The sequence below is a fragment of the Rousettus aegyptiacus genome, unplaced genomic scaffold, assembly GCF_014176215.1.
Source record: "Rousettus aegyptiacus isolate mRouAeg1 unplaced genomic scaffold, mRouAeg1.p scaffold_m13_p_14, whole genome shotgun sequence".
NCBI lineage: Eukaryota > Metazoa > Chordata > Mammalia > Chiroptera > Pteropodidae > Rousettus > Rousettus aegyptiacus.
The window spans coordinates 11291557-11308889 of record NW_023416289.1 but is presented as its reverse complement, the minus strand read 5'-3'; the positions used below and the strand labels follow the sequence as shown (position 1 = coordinate 11308889).

The following is a 17333-nucleotide window of genomic DNA, read 5'->3' as shown; positions in this document are numbered from 1 at the left end:
TTTGTTGTTATATATGCACCAAAATTTACAGAAAGCACCAAGGAATGAGTGCAGCTTTGACAGTGAAATATTAGGAATGGCCTAAATGTCCCGTAATAGAATATAGTGAAATTATGCTACGCGCATAGGATGCAGTATCTATGCAGCCCAGCCATTAATTCTAACTTATACAGAATATTTAACATCATGGGAAAACTTTCATGCTAAATTAAGTTAAAAGGGCAGTGCACATAAGGAGCAGCGTGATCTGTGTTTGATAAGATCTATAACTATAGACATGCAGAAGGAAAAAGCCTAAATCTATCTACCTAACCAGTGGCTCTCTGGCTGGTAGAACTCGAGGTGATTTTTATTTTAGCTATCAAAGCTATTGAGTCTTTCTGTACATCTCCAAATTTTTCAAAACAATGAGCTCATGTTACTTTAATTAGAAGGAATTATTTAAAATAAATTTAACATCGGGAGACGCCAGATTGAAACTGTAATGGGCCAGATGGCACATTTTTACATCGTCTCCTGAATTTCGCTCTGCAGCCCGACAGAATGAATGGGGAGGTCAGGAGCGAGAGGGATTTTGAGGAAATTCGAGGAAATGGAAAGTTTTGGGGGCTGGGAAAGAAAGCATGGGAGTGGTCGGTCACAGTCAGTGTGGCAAGCTCTCTCCTTTAGCCGGCAAAGCGCCAAGAGATGAATGCAGACGGGGCGGGTGAGCTGCGTACCTACTGGGTGGTCGGCGCAGTAGGGTAGTTAAAGTTACGGTGTTCGGCGAAAGGAGGTGACGACGCTTCACATCTGGGAGGGTGGTCAGCGCCTTGTGTCGATTACACCCCGGTCAGGAGAGGACCATTCAGGCCAGTGATGGACAAAGGATGCTAGTCTTCTGTCTTCGGGATGTAGCGGCAAGGCCTCAAGGCGGATGCTTAAATAAATACATATGCGTTGGGATGCGGGTACTCGAATAGCTGGTTAAATGGCCCCAGATTTTTTTTTTTTTTTTTTAGAGCAAGGCGGAGTATAAGTGATAAATAGCTGAGTAGTTTTGCTTTTTATTGTTGCATCCATGGCTTTGGTTGTTGTTGAACCGTGGGTATATCTACATAGATAGTGAAAAAAAAAAATTGTCTTCCCCCAAATACCAGCTCATCTCTCCCGATGCCCACAGACTGGTTTTCTAGGCCCGATTCTGCTTCCGACCTCACAGCCCTCTTCCTCTTCTCGACGATTCCACTGTACCCAGAATCTCCCCGTGGTTGTAGAATCCCTGCAGAATGGGCTGAGCTAGCACTTTTCACGTCCAGGCTGACTTATGTCCACTCCGCGGGGAGGACAGGCGCACTGAGGAGCAAACACGAAGCCAGGGCCTGGACGCTTCTCTGGGCCTTCCGGACAGTGGACCTCAGGGCCTGGATGCTTCTCTGGGCCTTCCGGGCAGTGGACCCCTGCACCGCAGGGGACCGGTTCAAGCACTCGTGTGTTCTCTGACCTTGCCGTAATTACAGAATAATTCTTAAGGCTACTGAGAAACTGCTACCACGCGGCTGGAATCTCACCTATTTATGGTCTAACACTTATTGACTTGTATGCAGCAGCAATACACAAATACAGTTATTGTACGAAGCACAGAATGAAATTGGATATGGTTCTTCAGTAGATTCCAAGCTAAACAGACGAGGGCATTATTTCTTTGCCCCTTGAATGAGATTTCCACTTGTCTCAGATTTTTTTTTTTTTTTTTTTGAGGTGGGGATGGTTTACTCATTGCTGTGGATTTTCCTCTCTCATACGTTTTAGTCCAGATTCAGCAATGCTTACCCTCTGTAGGTTGTCAGGGTTCTTCTCCTCTGTAGTGGCTGCCCTGGTCCTTACAGTTAGAACTGCTTTCGCCAAATGAAGGAAATTTTTCTTGAGCCAGGATCGTGAATGTCTTGGGGGAACGTCTTTGAGCACTGTGTTACTTGAAATTCTGCCACGTTAGAATAACCTTTTGTCTCTTCCTACTAGAGAGCTCGACCTAGAACCTCTCGCCTGGAGGAAAGACCAGTTTTTGTTCTTGTCTGTCTGTACCTCCCTGTCCTGCCTCAAAGCCTTCCTCCCAAAGCCTCTCGTATGCAGATAAGGGTATGGGCATCCGGGGGCGTTGGTTGTTCCTATGTGTTTTTGGAGATTCACTATGTAGAGTTCTTATACCGGACAGTTTCATTTTTCTTTTTATGTAATTTTAGATACCCAGGAAAGTGATAATATGAGAACAAAGAATTCTCGTGTACCCTTAGTCCTGACCCTCTCCATGTTAATGTTATTTCATATTCCTCGTCAGTGTTTATGTGCATATGTACGCGTGTGTATACCTAACACATACTTAACACAGTTTTTCCTAAACCATTTGAAAGTTGAGACATCATGCCCTTTCACCTCCAAATATATCAGTACATATTTCTTAAGAACAAAGACGTTCTCTCATATAACCACACTGCAGTTATCAACATTAGGAAATCAGCGTTCATGTACCATCTGATCTACGGACGCTCTTCGGATTTGGCCAGTTGTCCCAGCTGTGCCCTTCATAGGAAAAAAAAAAAAACAACAACTCAGGTCCTGTTGTGTTCCTTTGTCATGTCTCCTTCGTCTCCTTTAATCTGAGAACAGCTCTTCAGTGTGTCCTTCTCTTTCATGACACTGACGCTTCTGAAGAGCGTGGGGCATTTCGTAGGCTGGCCTCCGTTTGGTTTCGTCTGATGTCCCCTCATGATTAGGGGACAGGAATGTGAGGGAAGGGATGTTGTGTTCTCAGTGTATCCTCCCGGGAGGTACATGGTGTATATCCCTCTCGATCCTGGTGATGTTAACGTGGTTGATCACGTGGTTAAGGTGATGTCTGCCAGGTTTCTCCACTGTAAAGTTATTGTTTTTCCTTCTGTAATTAAAAAGTGTCTTGCGAGGAGATACTTTGAGACTATGTAAATATCCTGTTACTATTCAAACTTTCATCCACCAGTTTTGGTATTCTTTCCTGAATGGCTGGTTGTTATGATGATGGTTACCAAATGGTGATTTTCTAACTCCATAATTCCCTCTGTGTTTATTAGTTGGATTTCTACCCTGAAAAAGAACTTTCCCTTCTCTCACATTTATTATTATTTTTTTTAATTTGTAAAAGGGTAGAATAATGGATTCTTATTTTATGCATTGAGTTGTAATCCTTTACTCTCCTTTTATTTTCTGGCTCAAATTGTCCCAGGTTCAGGCAGTGGGTGCCCCTTCAATGTGCTTCGTGTCTGTTCGACACACTCATCATTTTTAGAGCACTTCCTTCGGTTCTGGCTCAAGAAGATGCTCCAGGTTCATCTTATGCTCTACCTGTCCCAGCCCAAGAATTCTCCGTTTCTTTAAGGAGCCCTGGTTCCATTGAGTTCAGAAGGGTTACACCAGAAGTTTCTTTAGCTAAGAGGAAAAAAAAAAAATGTGTTCAGGGGTCATCTCTTTTCCTCTTGAAGTGTAATTTCTCCCAATACCTAAAATTTCCCCATAGTTTTCCTAAGTACCTAGTACATCTTGGATGTGGAGGATGCTTAGATGAACGAGATATGGAGCCTGCTCTCAAGCGGCTCACAGCCTGATGGCAGAGACAGACCAGTCAGCAGGTCATTTCAGCAGAGTGATAACCTCAGAATTGCAATGTATCTTCATGTGCAAAAGCACTGTGGAATCACAGAGGAAGAGGTTAAAGCCGATGGAGTAACTGGATTGATAACCCAGGGATGAAAAGAATCTTTACCTTTTAGAGGATCTGAGAGGCTGCCTGATGGAGCCTCCAGGACACAGCAAAACCCCCTTTTCCATTCATGAAACCAGGGAGTGGCATGTTCCACAGAATCAGCATTCTATTTGGGAACTTTGATAATCTTGAGAAAGATTTTCATTTATATTGAACTGAACTCTAATTCCTTACAAATTCCCCTCATTACTCCTGGTTAAACCCTGAAGCTAGGTGGAAGACATGTAACTAATCCTCGTTGTGCGTGGCAGGCAGGCCTTCCCGTGGTTGAGGATAGCTGGCTTACCGGCCAATGGGACTTCTCTTTTCTGCACTCCTGAGCGGTTCACGGTCAGCCATTCTGACCATGCCCAGGTTTGTTTGTCTGTACCCTTCTTAAGAGAGTCCCTCAGTGGCTCATACCGTTCTTCACACAGACAGAGGAAACAGTGGGGCCACGAACCAGCTGAGCGTCAACAGGAATAGTGTCTTCCTGTAGCCAGAGGTTACGTTTGCATCTTTGGCTGCCATGTCAGCCTTGGGCTTTCACTGACTCTGTAGTGAAATAACATTGCCAGGTAATTTTTGCACGAACTGTTAATCCAAGTTTCTTCCGTCCTCTGTTGGTTTTACTGATTGCCTGAATGTAAATACAGGACTTCCTGTTTGTCCTTTCAAATTTTTATCCTGTTCATTTGAGCCCGTCGTTCGAACTTTTTGAGATCTTTTTTTTTTTAAGCCTGAACTCCGCCATTTAGCATATTAGTCAGTCCTCTTAGCTTTGTGTGCTTTGCGGATTGGTGTGTGCACTTGGTCTTGCCCTCAGTTTGTTAATTTAAATGAAGGGAGCCAGAGACAAGATAGAATTCTGAGGCAAGTCACTGACACACTGACCTTCGAGTGGATACCGTAGGTAATGGCATCCACTAGCCGTAAAATCGGCCAGACTTTTATTATCAGAAAGACGTTTTGCTATCCTGGATCTGTAGAAATTATAAACTTTGGGATAACTTATTAAAACCCAACAGTACTCTACACTGCATTTCTCAGATCACTGAATCTAAGCGGGGCTATTTTTCAGTTCATATGAATTTTCTTGCTGAACGTATAGCTAATTGCTAATTCCTCAGGACCATCTCCCCCCCGCCCCCCAGATGCTGTGCAGTGACTGTTTATTCTAAAACTATGAGGAGATTGCAATGTATAATCTACAACATATCCTTTTAAACCCAATATCATTACTTTCTCCAGAGTGATGTGCACACACATCACTCCTTCCCATTCGTTTGTTCTGTATTACGTCCAAGTGCTTTTCACCACTTAATGCCGCATCTGCCTGTTGGCAGTCTCTACCCCACAAGAATGTAAGTTGAAACCCATTTATCGCTGATTACCTAGCATCGGACACAAAGCATGTGTATAGGAAATACTGAATGAATGAGTGAACGAATGAATGCATTTTTTTGATTTATAGACTCTGGAAGCTGCCTTTTCCTTTTTCTCTTAAAAACGTGAGGCTAATGGGCCTACCTACCACACTGTTCTTTGCAGCAGCTTTTCCAGCCCCATCTAGCCCTCCTGTGTAAAGGTGTCCAAGTAAAGAAGGCCGTTTGAACTCTCCTTCCCTCCCCACAATCAAGCAAAAAAAAAACAGTGTTGTACAAATTAGCAGCGTTCTTTAACATAGCATTTCAGGCATCCGGTGAGCTTGGAGCTGTCCCTGGGCACATAAAAGATCGAATGAGCATGTTAGATGCGGGGATATTCAGTTCTCTTGGGGAAAAGACATTGAAGAAAAACGTAGCAGAGCGGCTAAGGACACGGACTCCACACAGCCAGAATGTGGTTTTGTTCTTTAGTCTGTATCACTTGGGCAACCTCAGTTTTCCTGTCTTTAAGATGGGGATAAAAACAGCATTCATCGCACAGCTTGCTCGCGAGCATCAGGACGGTGCTGTAACTGCCTGACTCAGAAGGTGATGGCCTCCCCTGTGGTGGTTTTAATTTTTAAATGTGTTGGGAAATAAAGGCACCCAGGAGGAAATGAAGTCGCCCATGACCTCATCCCCTAGCAATTATCATTGTAAAAATTTTGATATAAATCTCATGTATTTCCACATGCTGACCTATATATGCTTCATTCACTTAGCATCCCATCTGGTCATTTCCCCACGCCTGTAAGTAGTTTCTTTAAAAAGTTACATTTTATAACATCCTATGGAACTCATAATTTATGGATAGAGTCCCTTGCTTCACCAGATTATTTACATCTTTTTTTCCTGTTATGGTTGTGATGAATAATCTTATATCACTGGATATATCTTGGGTTGTTTCCTAGAATGGGGGTGTTGCTAAGTCAGAGGGCACATGCATTTTCGGGGCCTTCGGTACCTACTGCCAAGTTCCCTTCCATCCAGAAGATTGCACCTGTTGACAGGCCCTCCCGCGGTGCGGGGCGCAGTGTGGAGGTGGCATTGCTCGTCTGCTGCTTTGCCTCTCCCTGGCGATACTTCGTGGGTTCTTCACAGAGGCAACAGTTTCTCACCGTCTTGGTTTCCTCTTTGTTTTTCTTTCCTGCCCCTTTGTTTCCTTTCTTGGTTTTCTGCCAAACAGCCTCTTGTGAAAGGACCGCCTAATTAACCCTGTGCTAATTAACAGTTTAAAATTACACAGTGCGACTGTTCATATTTAATTCTCCGGGAGCTAGAGCAACAGCGGGAGCCCCCTCCCCTTTCCAATAACCGCACCTCCGTACCCCAGCTCCCCTGTAACTGTCGCATTGAACCCCGTCCTGTCTCCTTAAAGGAATGTGATAAAACTGCCCCATCACATCTTCTCAGTTGAAAGACGGAGATGGATGACTTTGTCTGTGGGGCGGCTCAGGGTAGGTACCATGGTGGAGTGTTACCATTTTAAACAAGCTTTGAAAAATAAAGATGCAGGGAGCACTACAGGTAGGTTCTAAGGAGACTATAACTTGTAAGAGGAGCGAGAGTGGGGGGTTCTTGATGAAGATGTCGAAACTTCTCAGGTGGCTGAGTTGAGCGCTAAGCAGAGAGCGCGGGGCACGTCTGATCATTCCTCTCTCTTCCCTTGCACTCTTCCTGAAGAAATGGGCTCTTTCGAAACCTAACCGAACTCTTCAAACCATAGAAAAACCCATCTTGAGTCCAGCGCGCGTAACGCATCTCCATTGAAAGGGAATCTCGGGGTGGAAGTGGCTGAAGAGAAGCAGGCTCCGGGAAGGCTCGAGGGTGTGCGACGTGTGAGCTGGGGGAGGGGCGGGGCACGGGTTCTGAGCTGAGGCTGTTGGAGGGGCTGCCTGTGAGAGCACGGGGACCCGCTGGGTTCCCAGGTTGCCCTCTATAACTGAAGATCATTGATTTTACTGGAAACCGTGTTTACAGACAGAGTGCTGATCGACCTGCCGAGTTGACTTCTGCCTCCTTAAGTAAGAACTACCTTTTTCTTATTGACTGGCTGATAAACAGAGCGAGAGGGATGGCTAGCCGGGTGGGAGAGAGGTGGGCGGCCTGAGGTCCTTGAGCTGAAGGATTGGGCAGGTTAAGAGATTTCTTCATCTCTGCGTTCTGCTCTTCTCTTATCCACCCCCCACGCCCGTTCCTCCCAGGGACTGGTGGTGGCTGCCCGAGACTGACCCTGCCTGGTCACCTAGAGGTACCGGCACAAAGTGTGGACGAGTTGGCAGTGTGGTGAACATGTGAAGCAGACTGTCTCAAGCTTGAATAGTGCACATCCCCTGAGGGTCATGTTACAGTGCAGACTGTGGGCCGGGGTGGGGCCGAGTGTCTGCATTTCTCAGAGGCTCCTTGGTGAAGATGATGCTACTGGTCCCTGATCCGCGCTTCGCTTAGCAAGGTTGTAAAAAGTCCTGTTGGTCTGTGGCCGGCATGCATTGAAAGGAAGCCCGGAGCAGGCAGCTAAGATCCCGAAGTGGGATCCTCTTTCACACCGATGTTTTAATGGGCAGTCAGTCTCTCTGAATGAGTCGACTCCCACATGTCCCCTCTCATGGGGCTAGTGTCACCACCCATGGGGTCATCTGTCCCTCAGAGGTGGCCACAGTGGCATCCTTGCTTGATACCTTTTGCTTGGGCAAAAGTTAGGTGAGTGTTTGAAAGTCCCAGCTACTTAAGTGGGTGATTTGTGGAGGAGATGGAGGAAGAAGGGAGCAGCAAGCAAAGCCCACCAATTAATTGGCAGACGCTTGCAGGTTTCTCTGGCCCAGCCCCGGCTGGAGAGGAGGTTGGCTTTGCCGTCAATACACAAGTCCCTGGTGAAGCATCAAAGCCGTTCTCCTTTATCAATCGTGGCCTCCCCTTCCCGCATGTTCCTGTAACTTACCAAGCATTTATGACATTGATTTTACAATCGGGCTGTTAACCCTCCCGCCCCTTCAAGGCTGCCAACCTTTTTGGCCCAAGCTGTCAATCAGATGTCATCCAGCCAATCGGGCACATCCTGAAGGGGAGTCACCCTGGATTCTCACCTGTATGCCAGCTAAGCCACGCCAGGAAGTCCCATCACATTTGCTTTGGGTTCGGTTTAGTGGAGTCATCTTTGTTTAAAATCAATGTCTTTTCTCAGGCCCACAGAACTTTGTCATAATGGAGTTTGAGGCTATAAACTGAGAGGTAGAGAGTGTGTGTGTGTGTGTGTGCGTGTGTGTGTGCACGCACATGTTTTAAACAAAACATGACACAGTCTTCCAAAAAGTTATTCCTCCTAAGACTTCTGGTAAACCTGTCTTCCCCGTCTTTTCCCGAGGGGGAGCTGTTGGCTCACTGTGCAGTCAAGAATCAAGAAATAGAAAGAAAATGGGAGGATGGAGGTTAGGGGGTGGGGGGAGGGCGGAGGAGGGAGACTAGACCCAGCCAAAACCTTCATCCGCTGTGTATGAATGAGATAGTGGGTGGAGAAGCAGCCAAGTGTCCTCTGGGTGTGTGTGTGGCGGGGAGAGGTGCGGCGGAGGGCGGCCGAGATTGGCAGGCGAGGGGCAGGGCTGTGCGGGGCGGGCGAGACTCCGAGTTGCCTGGAGGAGCAGAGCCTGGATGGGAGACAGAGGCGCGCCCCTGTGACGCGGCTGCCGCACGAGCAGAGCGGCAGGGGGTGGCCTGCTGCCTCCCTCTCCAGGGACACAAGGTCTCCGAGGACAAATCCAGCTCCGTGGCAGGCACTTCGGAGTCGGAAACGGAAAAGCCCCAGGGCTAAAGGACAGCTGCCCGGGTAGCGGCTAATAACTCTGAGGCAGGTGTGGAGCGGGGGCTGGCCGAGCCCAGCTGCTGTCTCAGCTCGCCGCTACGATCCTTGACAGCACCCAGCACCCAGCCAGTGGTGACGGGGCTCCATCCAGACCCGGCAGCGTCGACACTGCAGGAGGGGGCGTCGGCTCGCGGAGAGTCTGGGAGGTTCTTCCTAGAAACACGGAGCTCATGTTTTGCACCGACACGTTTTTTAGTCTGAAGCCAGCTGAGTCACAAGCAAGGGTGTCCCGCCGGCTGCGGGGAGGAGATGGGAATTCGGAGTTCTGTCTCCTCCGTTCCACAGCGTCAGGGTGGCATGGGGCCCATTTTAAGGTCTCGCCCCTCAGTTTTACCGCTTGTTAAATGGGACAAGGCTTCCCATCCTCTCTGGAGAGGACGAATGCAGCCGTGGGCCCTCAGGGGGGCTTCGCAGCGTGCGTCCAGGCCTGCGCACTGGCCGTCTGAGCCACGCAGCCCTCGAACGGGAGCTGTGGTCAGTAAAAGCAGCAGGAGCATCTTCACCTCTCAGTTGGTCCGTGCATCCTCATCCAGGCTCACCATCCCTGTCCTGGGGGTACAACACCTTCCTCCTCTCGTCCGTCCCTTCCCGGTGTGCCCTGGGCCCACACACACCGTGGGCAGCCGGGGGCACTTTACGTTGGCCATGTGTATGTGATGGGGCCGCTCTTCTGTGTCCTCGGCGGGCCCGGCGAGACGATGCAGCCCTCCTCAGCTGTGGCTGTCCCCACCCCGGCCCTGACGCTAACGCTCTGCTCACAAAGGATGGAAATTTGAACTGGTCTCCGGGGTAGAGCAGCCGACAGACTGAAGACAAAGAGGGATTCTCCTGGTGCCCGTTTCCCTCTGCCCCTGCTCCCGTCTGGACCGTGGCCGTGGCACCCGGGCTGCCGCCCGCCCTCCGCGAGTTGGACAGCACAGGGTGATGGCCGGGGTGCCCGCTGCCCCCGCGGTCTCTGTTGTGGGTGTGGACAGGAACCTGTTAGAGTGCTCTGTGCGGGACCTTAGCCTCGGCCCTCCTAACCTCTTTCCTTTCTCTCTCTCTTCCCCCTCTCTCCCTCCTCTCCCCCTTGCCTCCGCTCTTCAGGTCCGATCCGTACTGGGTGCAATGAAAGCTCCACGCAGGCCTTACCATGGAAGGCTGTGACTCGCCCGTCGTCTCGGGGAAGGACAATGGGTGCGGTATCCCTCAGCACCAGCAATGGACTGAACTCAACAGCACCCACCTCCCCGACCAACCCAGTAGCATGGAGCAGTCCACAAGTGAAAACCACGGGCCCCTGGACAGCCTGAGGGCCCCCTTCAGTGAGCGCCTCGCGGAGAGCCCCGCCGCGGCCGGCCCCGCCGCCGAGCCCGCGGGCAAGGAGGTCAGCTGCAACGAGTGCGCGGCCTCCTTCGCCAGCCTGCAGACCTACATGGAGCACCACTGCCCCAGCGCGCGCCCCCCGCCGCCCCTGCGGGAGGACAGTGGCAGCGACACCAGTGAGGAGGGAGACGAGGAGAGCGATGTGGAGAACCTGGCTGGGGAGATAGTCTACCAGCCGGACGGCTCGGCGTACATCGTCGAGAGCCTGAGCCAGCTGACCCAGAGTGGGGGCGCCTGTGGCAGCGGCCCCGGGAGCGGCCCCCTCCCCTCGCTCTTTCTGAACTCCCTCCCCGGGGCCGGGGGCAAACAAGGGGACCCTTCTTGTGCTGCACCAGTCTACCCACAGATCATCAACACTTTCCACATAGCCTCATCCTTCGGGAAGTGGTTTGAGGGCCCAGACCAGGCTTTCCCGAATACCTCAGCCCTGACGGGGCTCAGCCCCGTCCTGCACAGCTTCCGCGTTTTCGACGTGCGACACAAAAGCAACAAGGATTACCTGAACAGCGACGGCTCTGCCAAAAGCTCCTGCGTATCCAAAGATGTCCCCAACAATGTGGACCTGTCCAAATTCGATGGCTTCGTGCTCTACGGCAAGAGGAAGCCCATCCTGATGTGTTTCTTGTGCAAACTCTCCTTCGGGTACGTCCGTTCCTTTGTGACCCACGCGGTGCACGACCACCGAATGACCCTGAGTGAAGATGAGCGGAAAATTCTTAGCAATAAGAACATCTCCGCTATCATCCAAGGGATTGGCAAAGATAAGGAACCCCTTGTAAGTTTTCTGGAACCAAAAAACAAAAACTTTCAACACCCTTTAGTTTCCACAGCTAACCTCATAGGCCCCGGACACAGTTTTTATGGTAAATTTAGTGGCATTCGAATGGAGGGGGAGGAGGCTCTCCCGGCCGGCCCTGCCGCTGGCCCCGAGCAGCCCCAGGCCGGAATCTTGACCCCCAGCACCCTCTTGAACCTTGGCGGGCTCACCAGCTCGGTCCTGAAGACCCCCATTACCTCAGTCCCCCTGGGGCCTCTGGCCTCCAGTCCTACCAAATCCTCAGAGGGCAAGGGCTTGGGGGCAGCGGAAGGAGAGAAGCAAGAAGCGGCCGATCCGGATTGCTTCTCCGAGAAAGCAGAGCCAGCCGAGGAGGAGGCGGAGGAGGAAGAGGAAGAGGAAGAGGCGGAGGAGGAAGAAGAGGAGGAAGAGGCGGAGGAGGAAGAGGAAGAGGACGAGGACGAGGGTTGCAAAGGACTCTTTCCAAGCGAGCTGGACGACGAACTGGAGGACAGGCCCCAAGAGGAGCCTGGGGCCGCGGCAGGTAGCAGCAGCAAAAAGGACCTTGCTCTCTCAAACCAAAGCATTTCTAACTCCCCCTTAATGCCTAATGTGCTCCAGACCCTGTCCAGGGGCGCAGCTTCTACTAGTTCTAATTCTGCTTCTTCCTTTGTTGTCTTTGATGGTGCGAACAGGAGGAATCGTTTAAGCTTTAACAGTGAGGGCGTCAGGGCCAATGTGGCAGAGGGCGGCAGGAGGCTGGACTTTGCTGACGAAAGTGCCAATAAAGACAATGCCACAGCACCAGAACCAAATGAAAGCACAGAGGGCGACGATGGGGGCTTCGTCCCCCATCACCAGCACGCTGGCTCCCTCTGCGAGCTTGGGGTGGGGGAGTGCCCTTCGGGGAGCGGCGTGGAGTGCCCCAAATGCGACACGGTCCTGGGCTCCTCCCGCTCTCTGGGCGGCCACATGACCATGATGCATTCTCGTAACTCGTGTAAGACACTCAAGTGCCCCAAGTGCAACTGGCACTATAAGTACCAGCAGACACTGGAGGCGCACATGAAGGAGAAGCACCCGGAGCCGGGCGGCTCCTGTGTCTATTGCAAGAGCGGGCAGCCCCACCCCCGGCTGGCACGAGGCGAGAGCTACACGTGTGGTTACAAGCCTTTCCGCTGTGAGGTGTGTAACTACTCCACGACGACCAAAGGCAACCTCAGTATTCATATGCAGTCCGACAAGCATCTCAACAACATGCAGAACCTGCAGAACGGAGGCGGGGAGCAGGTCTTCAGCCACACGGCCGGGGCGGCGGCGGCCGCGGCCGCGGCGGCCGCCGCCGCGGCCAACATCAGCAGCTCCTGCGGGGCCCCCTCACCCACAAAACCAAAAACCAAACCCACCTGGCGGTGCGAGGTGTGCGACTACGAGACCAACGTGGCCAGGAACCTCCGCATCCACATGACCAGCGAGAAGCACATGCACAACATGATGCTGCTGCAGCAGAACATGACCCAGATCCAGCACAACCGCCACCTGGGCCTCGGCAGCCTGCCCTCGCCCGCCGAGGCCGAGCTCTACCAGTACTACCTGGCCCAGAACATGAACCTGCCCAACCTGAAGATGGACAGCGCCGCCTCGGACGCCCAGTTTATGATGAGTGGGTTCCAGCTGGATCCCTCTGGGCCCATGGCCGCCATGACGCCTGCTCTAGGTGAGGCTGACTCCGTGTTTGTTTGTTCTATGGTGTGACTTACACTGGGGAGAGTCGAAAATAGGCGGAGGTCCTGTGGCTTCGGTTGATTTTTTTTTTTTTTCTTCCCCTTGAGTCGCTTCGTGTAACCTCGAGTGTCTGACCGTCACATACGTTCTTCAAGAATCCCTCGGACTCTGTGTGTGCTTAGGGAAGATGATAAGCATTCAACGGAGACGTGATGACACTCCAGCTCCGCAGGCCAGGGTTAAGATTTAAGTGTTTCCTCTAGTTTCTGGCTTCCGGTCAACCTTCCTTTCTGTTCCCATTCTCTCTCTTTCTCTCTTTCTGAGTTTGAAAAATTACCACAATTATCTGAAACTTTTGGATCCCGTTAAATATTCATGGAAACTTACAGGAAACGGTAGCTGGAGTTTTAAATAGGCACGATCATCTCCATGAGAGGAACTCGGAACTGTAGTGTCCTTTACTCAGATAACTGAAGGCTGGTTCTGTGCTGACCCGAGGGCCACTAGGTAGGTTTCTCAGAGTCCTTCCCTTGTGTTCGTGAGGAGCTCAGCCGTCGATTATTAGTATAGTTGGGGATTAGATTGCCCTGGGGCACCGTAAGGACTGGTGTGATAGATGGAAATGAATAAATTCCAACATCGTACGTCAGAGAAAGCTGAGTTTTAATATCTGTCAGATCCTGCTTAACGGAGCCTTTGTTGCCGTGAAAATGACCCATGTGAGGGCTGTGTCCAGACACCACGTCTTACTGGTTGGCTTCAGAGATACAGAATGGGACCAAGGGAATAGGATTTGGATGCCGAAAGTCATGAGTCTTTACGTAGAAAGAATCATGACCACTTTTGGGGGAGAGCGTCTATAGCAGGAAGATGCACAAATCAGTTTTGTGAGGACCAGGGTGAAGGTTGGGCCACTCCTGCCCCCCAACACCTGCGCTCCAGACAGGCGTGGCCTGGTCTCCGTTCACTGACCGCACTGACCTCTTGGGACAAGCAGCGATGGCCTGAATTAAGCAGTATCCCGTTACTGGCATGGAAATAAGTTCTCGGCAGCAAAGTGTGAGCACGTACCTTCACTCTGGCATGGTTTAGGTCAGGAAGCCGAACCTCACCGGTCGGCCTGCCTTTATTCGCGTGGTGGTTTAGTGCTAATTGCTGCCGGTGAGGTTAGTTATATTATGTAACATTTAATGTGTTTTTTCCTGCTATGCATTTAAACTTGAAACCTTCCTATCTTAATCATGTTTTCTGTTTTGGAACATTGACCTATTGATTCTGTATTACCAAGTGATCTGAAGATGTCTTACCTACTGGTTAAGCATGGGTACAGAGGGATCAGTTGTCTTACTTGTCCCCAGAGTGGACCACAGGGGATGTACTACACCAAGAAATGGCATCAGTACTCAGAGGTGTTTTGTTTTCGTTTTTAAGCCTATGGGAATTGTGGTTTTGGTTTTTGTTTTTAGTCTAGAGATTTAAAATCTTGAGGCACGTCTCGGAGTCAATCAAATGTAATGTAGGTGGAAGGAAGACAGAAAATGGATGGGTTCATACTGGGTCGAAGTGAGATCTTTTTAATTACCTTAAAAACCAGTAATTCTGACTTAGGCTTTAATGGAGAGATAGAGAAATATTTTGCTTTTATACCAAACATCTGTGAATCTGTGGGGCGTCATGGATTATGGGCATATGGTAGATGCTGAAGAAATAGAAGAACGAATTCTTATGCTCTGGACATACCCAGAAGATCTGCACTTTATTTCGTAAAGGGATCAGAGCTCCCACTTCTGAGGACCTAATCCAGGTCAGCCAAGAAGGGCCCTTGCATTTCCAGTGTTACCACTTGTCAGCTGTGGAAACCTGTGTCTGCCTTAGGCCATGAGAGGCTGTGGAGCTGGAATGAGGGCTGTGAATGCTTTAGGCCCGAGTCTGTCTGGGCGTGGGTCTGATAGGACATGTCCAGAGGACCTGCTGCATGACCTCAGTCAAAGCTGGCGTACGCACACGGGACGAGCCAGACCTTTCAGTCCTGTCCGCGACTCTGCTGATGTTTCTTTAGGTCATTTGTGAGAAGGCTGTAGGTTACTAGTTACGTCTGGGCTCTGCGAGACTGTGAGAGGGAGAAGGAGAGGATGTATGTATGTGTGAGTGTGTGTGTGTGAGAGAGAGAGAGACAGACAGACACTCCTGCTTACAGTTACCGTCATACTTCCTTTGACAGAAACTTCCCTTTCGTGATATCAAACATGCTGGTTCCGGGACGCTTCCTTTCTAGAGGCCTTCGAGGAGAGGGTCAGCACCCTTGGTCCAGTCTGGTTGCATTTGCCACCATTCGTAGATAAGATGTAGACTCGAGGCCGTCTGAATATCCTTTTAAACATCCCTTTAGACTAAAGTTTAGCACAGCACTGAGAAGCCAGTAGCTTTCGGGGGCATCCTTGTGTTTCCCGAGTAGCCGCTCGGCCACAGGACACCTGCATGAGGTTTAGTAGGTCCTCTGCCGCTTGCTGCCTTTGAGTCTTGAAGGTCTTTTCATCCACGTGCCTCTCTGAGGATGGGCTCACAGGCAGGCAGGTGCCAGAGTGCCACTTCCCAGTGCCAACATCAGGTGCGTGTGGTGAGCCAGGGGCTCACTGCTTTCCAAGACCATCGGTCCAGCGTGGCTCACAGGAAACTGCCTGCCAAGTCCTCACTCACCGGGGCTCTCCTTCTAATCCCTGTGAATTAGGGGAGGTTCCACTTCTCGCGGGTTGAATTAGCTGCTTCCAGCTAATGGACTTGTCGGAGTTTGAGCCCCGGGCGTGTTCCTCCGAGGCGCGGTTCTTGGAGAGAGCCTCGGCTTGCCTGTCGCCCTCGTTTGGCTGCTTCTCCGCTTCTGCCTTTGCTTTGCATTTCATGCGAAGAGCTTGGGATGGGAATAGGGACTCATTGCTCCGCGTGTTCCAAGGACTTCGCTCAGGCACCCAACAGGTGACAGCCGAATTTCTCTGTGGAGCGAGCGATCAACGTGCAGAGGTTACGTTTAAAAAGTGGAGAAGAGCTGGTGCTGCGGGTGGTCGGCATCAGACACAAATAGGTGTTTGCCCCTTGTCTCGCCCTCTGGGCGGTTCCCACTTTTCCTGAGCGCCGTATGTGTTTCATGGGTGCTGCCTGGCCTTCGTCAGGTGGAGCTTTTAGGCTCCACCCCCCACCTCTTTTTCCTCTCTTGTCCTAAGAAGAGTGTCTTGGTTATGGCTCCTCTCCCCGGAGGAGAGAGTGCAAGAGAGAAGACAAGCAGAAAGCTTCCTGACCCGGGAAGCTCGTCTGCCTCTCCTGGTCTTCTCACCTGTGGTGCCTCGTGGAGCGTAAATAAGGAAATCATTAAAAGACATATACCTGTGCACACACGCGCGCACACGCAAAATGTCTTTGATTCACCACTGCCTTGGATTCTAATCAGTCATTAGAAGAAAAATAACCTCAGCCCAACCACATGTAAAAAGGTCAGGTTTAAATACCAGCTGGGGAGGGGCAGGGGCAGGGGGAGACATAGCTCAAGTGTGCATGTGTTTCGGGGAGAGGCAGAAAACAGGAGCCGATGCTCGGCGTTCTGCGTGACTGTGCGCTCCTAGGTAATGGCGGGCTGCTCTTCCCCAGCCTTTCTCGTGATGCAGATGAGAGCTTGTAGTATCAATTTTTCGCCGGTGAGTGAGAGCCTGTCCCTGGTTGATGCAGGGCATTGGTGGACCGAAGAAGAACAGGGATGGAGAGGGAGGGGCAGAGCTTTCTTGAACCCATTTTTTGGGACCATGAGCTGAGTGAGCTTGGTGTTTCAGTACCCACCTCAATCCACTTCCCGAATCCGTGACATTTTGTTTCGTTTTTACCCTCGTCCGGCACAGCAGACACTGAAACATCTGTACAGGGACCTGGGACTCTCGAGAGGTTCAGTGAGGAGGAGAAGACTGGCCACTGTCCTCCAGAGGCTGTGTACTCTGATGGGGACGCTGGCCAGCTTGTGACTCTGTATATGGCCGATTTACGCAAAAGAGAATGTGACATGTGCGATAACAGACCTACATTTCCTGCAGGTGCGGGGGCTCAGGAAAAGGAAAAGATCGCACTCTTGGGGAAATGCAGGGGGAGCTGGCGCCATTGATGGGCAGGTAGGGTAGTTACCGGTGGGGCGTGATGAGGAGCAGGGAGATCGTTTGTGAAATCTCAGATGTAGATCCGTGCTGTCCACTACAGTGGCCGCTAGCCGCGTGTGGTCATGTAAATTTAAATGAATTAAAAATAAATAAAATAAAAACTCAGTTTCTCAGTTGCACCGTAGCCATATTTCAGGCATTCAGCGATTGCCACATCGCACATTGCGATGCACAACATTTTCCGTCACCGCAGAAAGTTCTCTTGTATGGTGCTGCCTTAGATAAATGCTGGGCCCAGTTC

The 17333-nt window shown here is 50.7% G+C and overlaps 1 protein-coding gene across 4 annotated transcripts in view; it reads left to right on the top strand.

Annotated features, from left to right (window-relative positions):
• ZFHX3 (zinc finger homeobox 3) overlaps positions 1–17333 on the top strand; it is a 232558-nt gene that overhangs the window by 67040 nt on the left and 148185 nt on the right. For 2 of the 4 annotated variants that reach the window (XM_036232104.1, XM_016146869.2), the window contains exon 2: positions 10124–12894. The exons of 1 other annotated variant lie outside the window; for it this stretch is intronic. In XM_036232104.1, the coding sequence (XP_036087997.1) occupies positions 10170–12894 (2725 nt within the window). In that variant the 5' untranslated portion in view covers positions 10124–10169. Of the gene's footprint in view, positions 1–10123; positions 12895–16428; positions 16973–17333 lie in introns of those variants that run through there. One more of the 4 variants, XM_036232105.1, reaches the window with a different exon arrangement.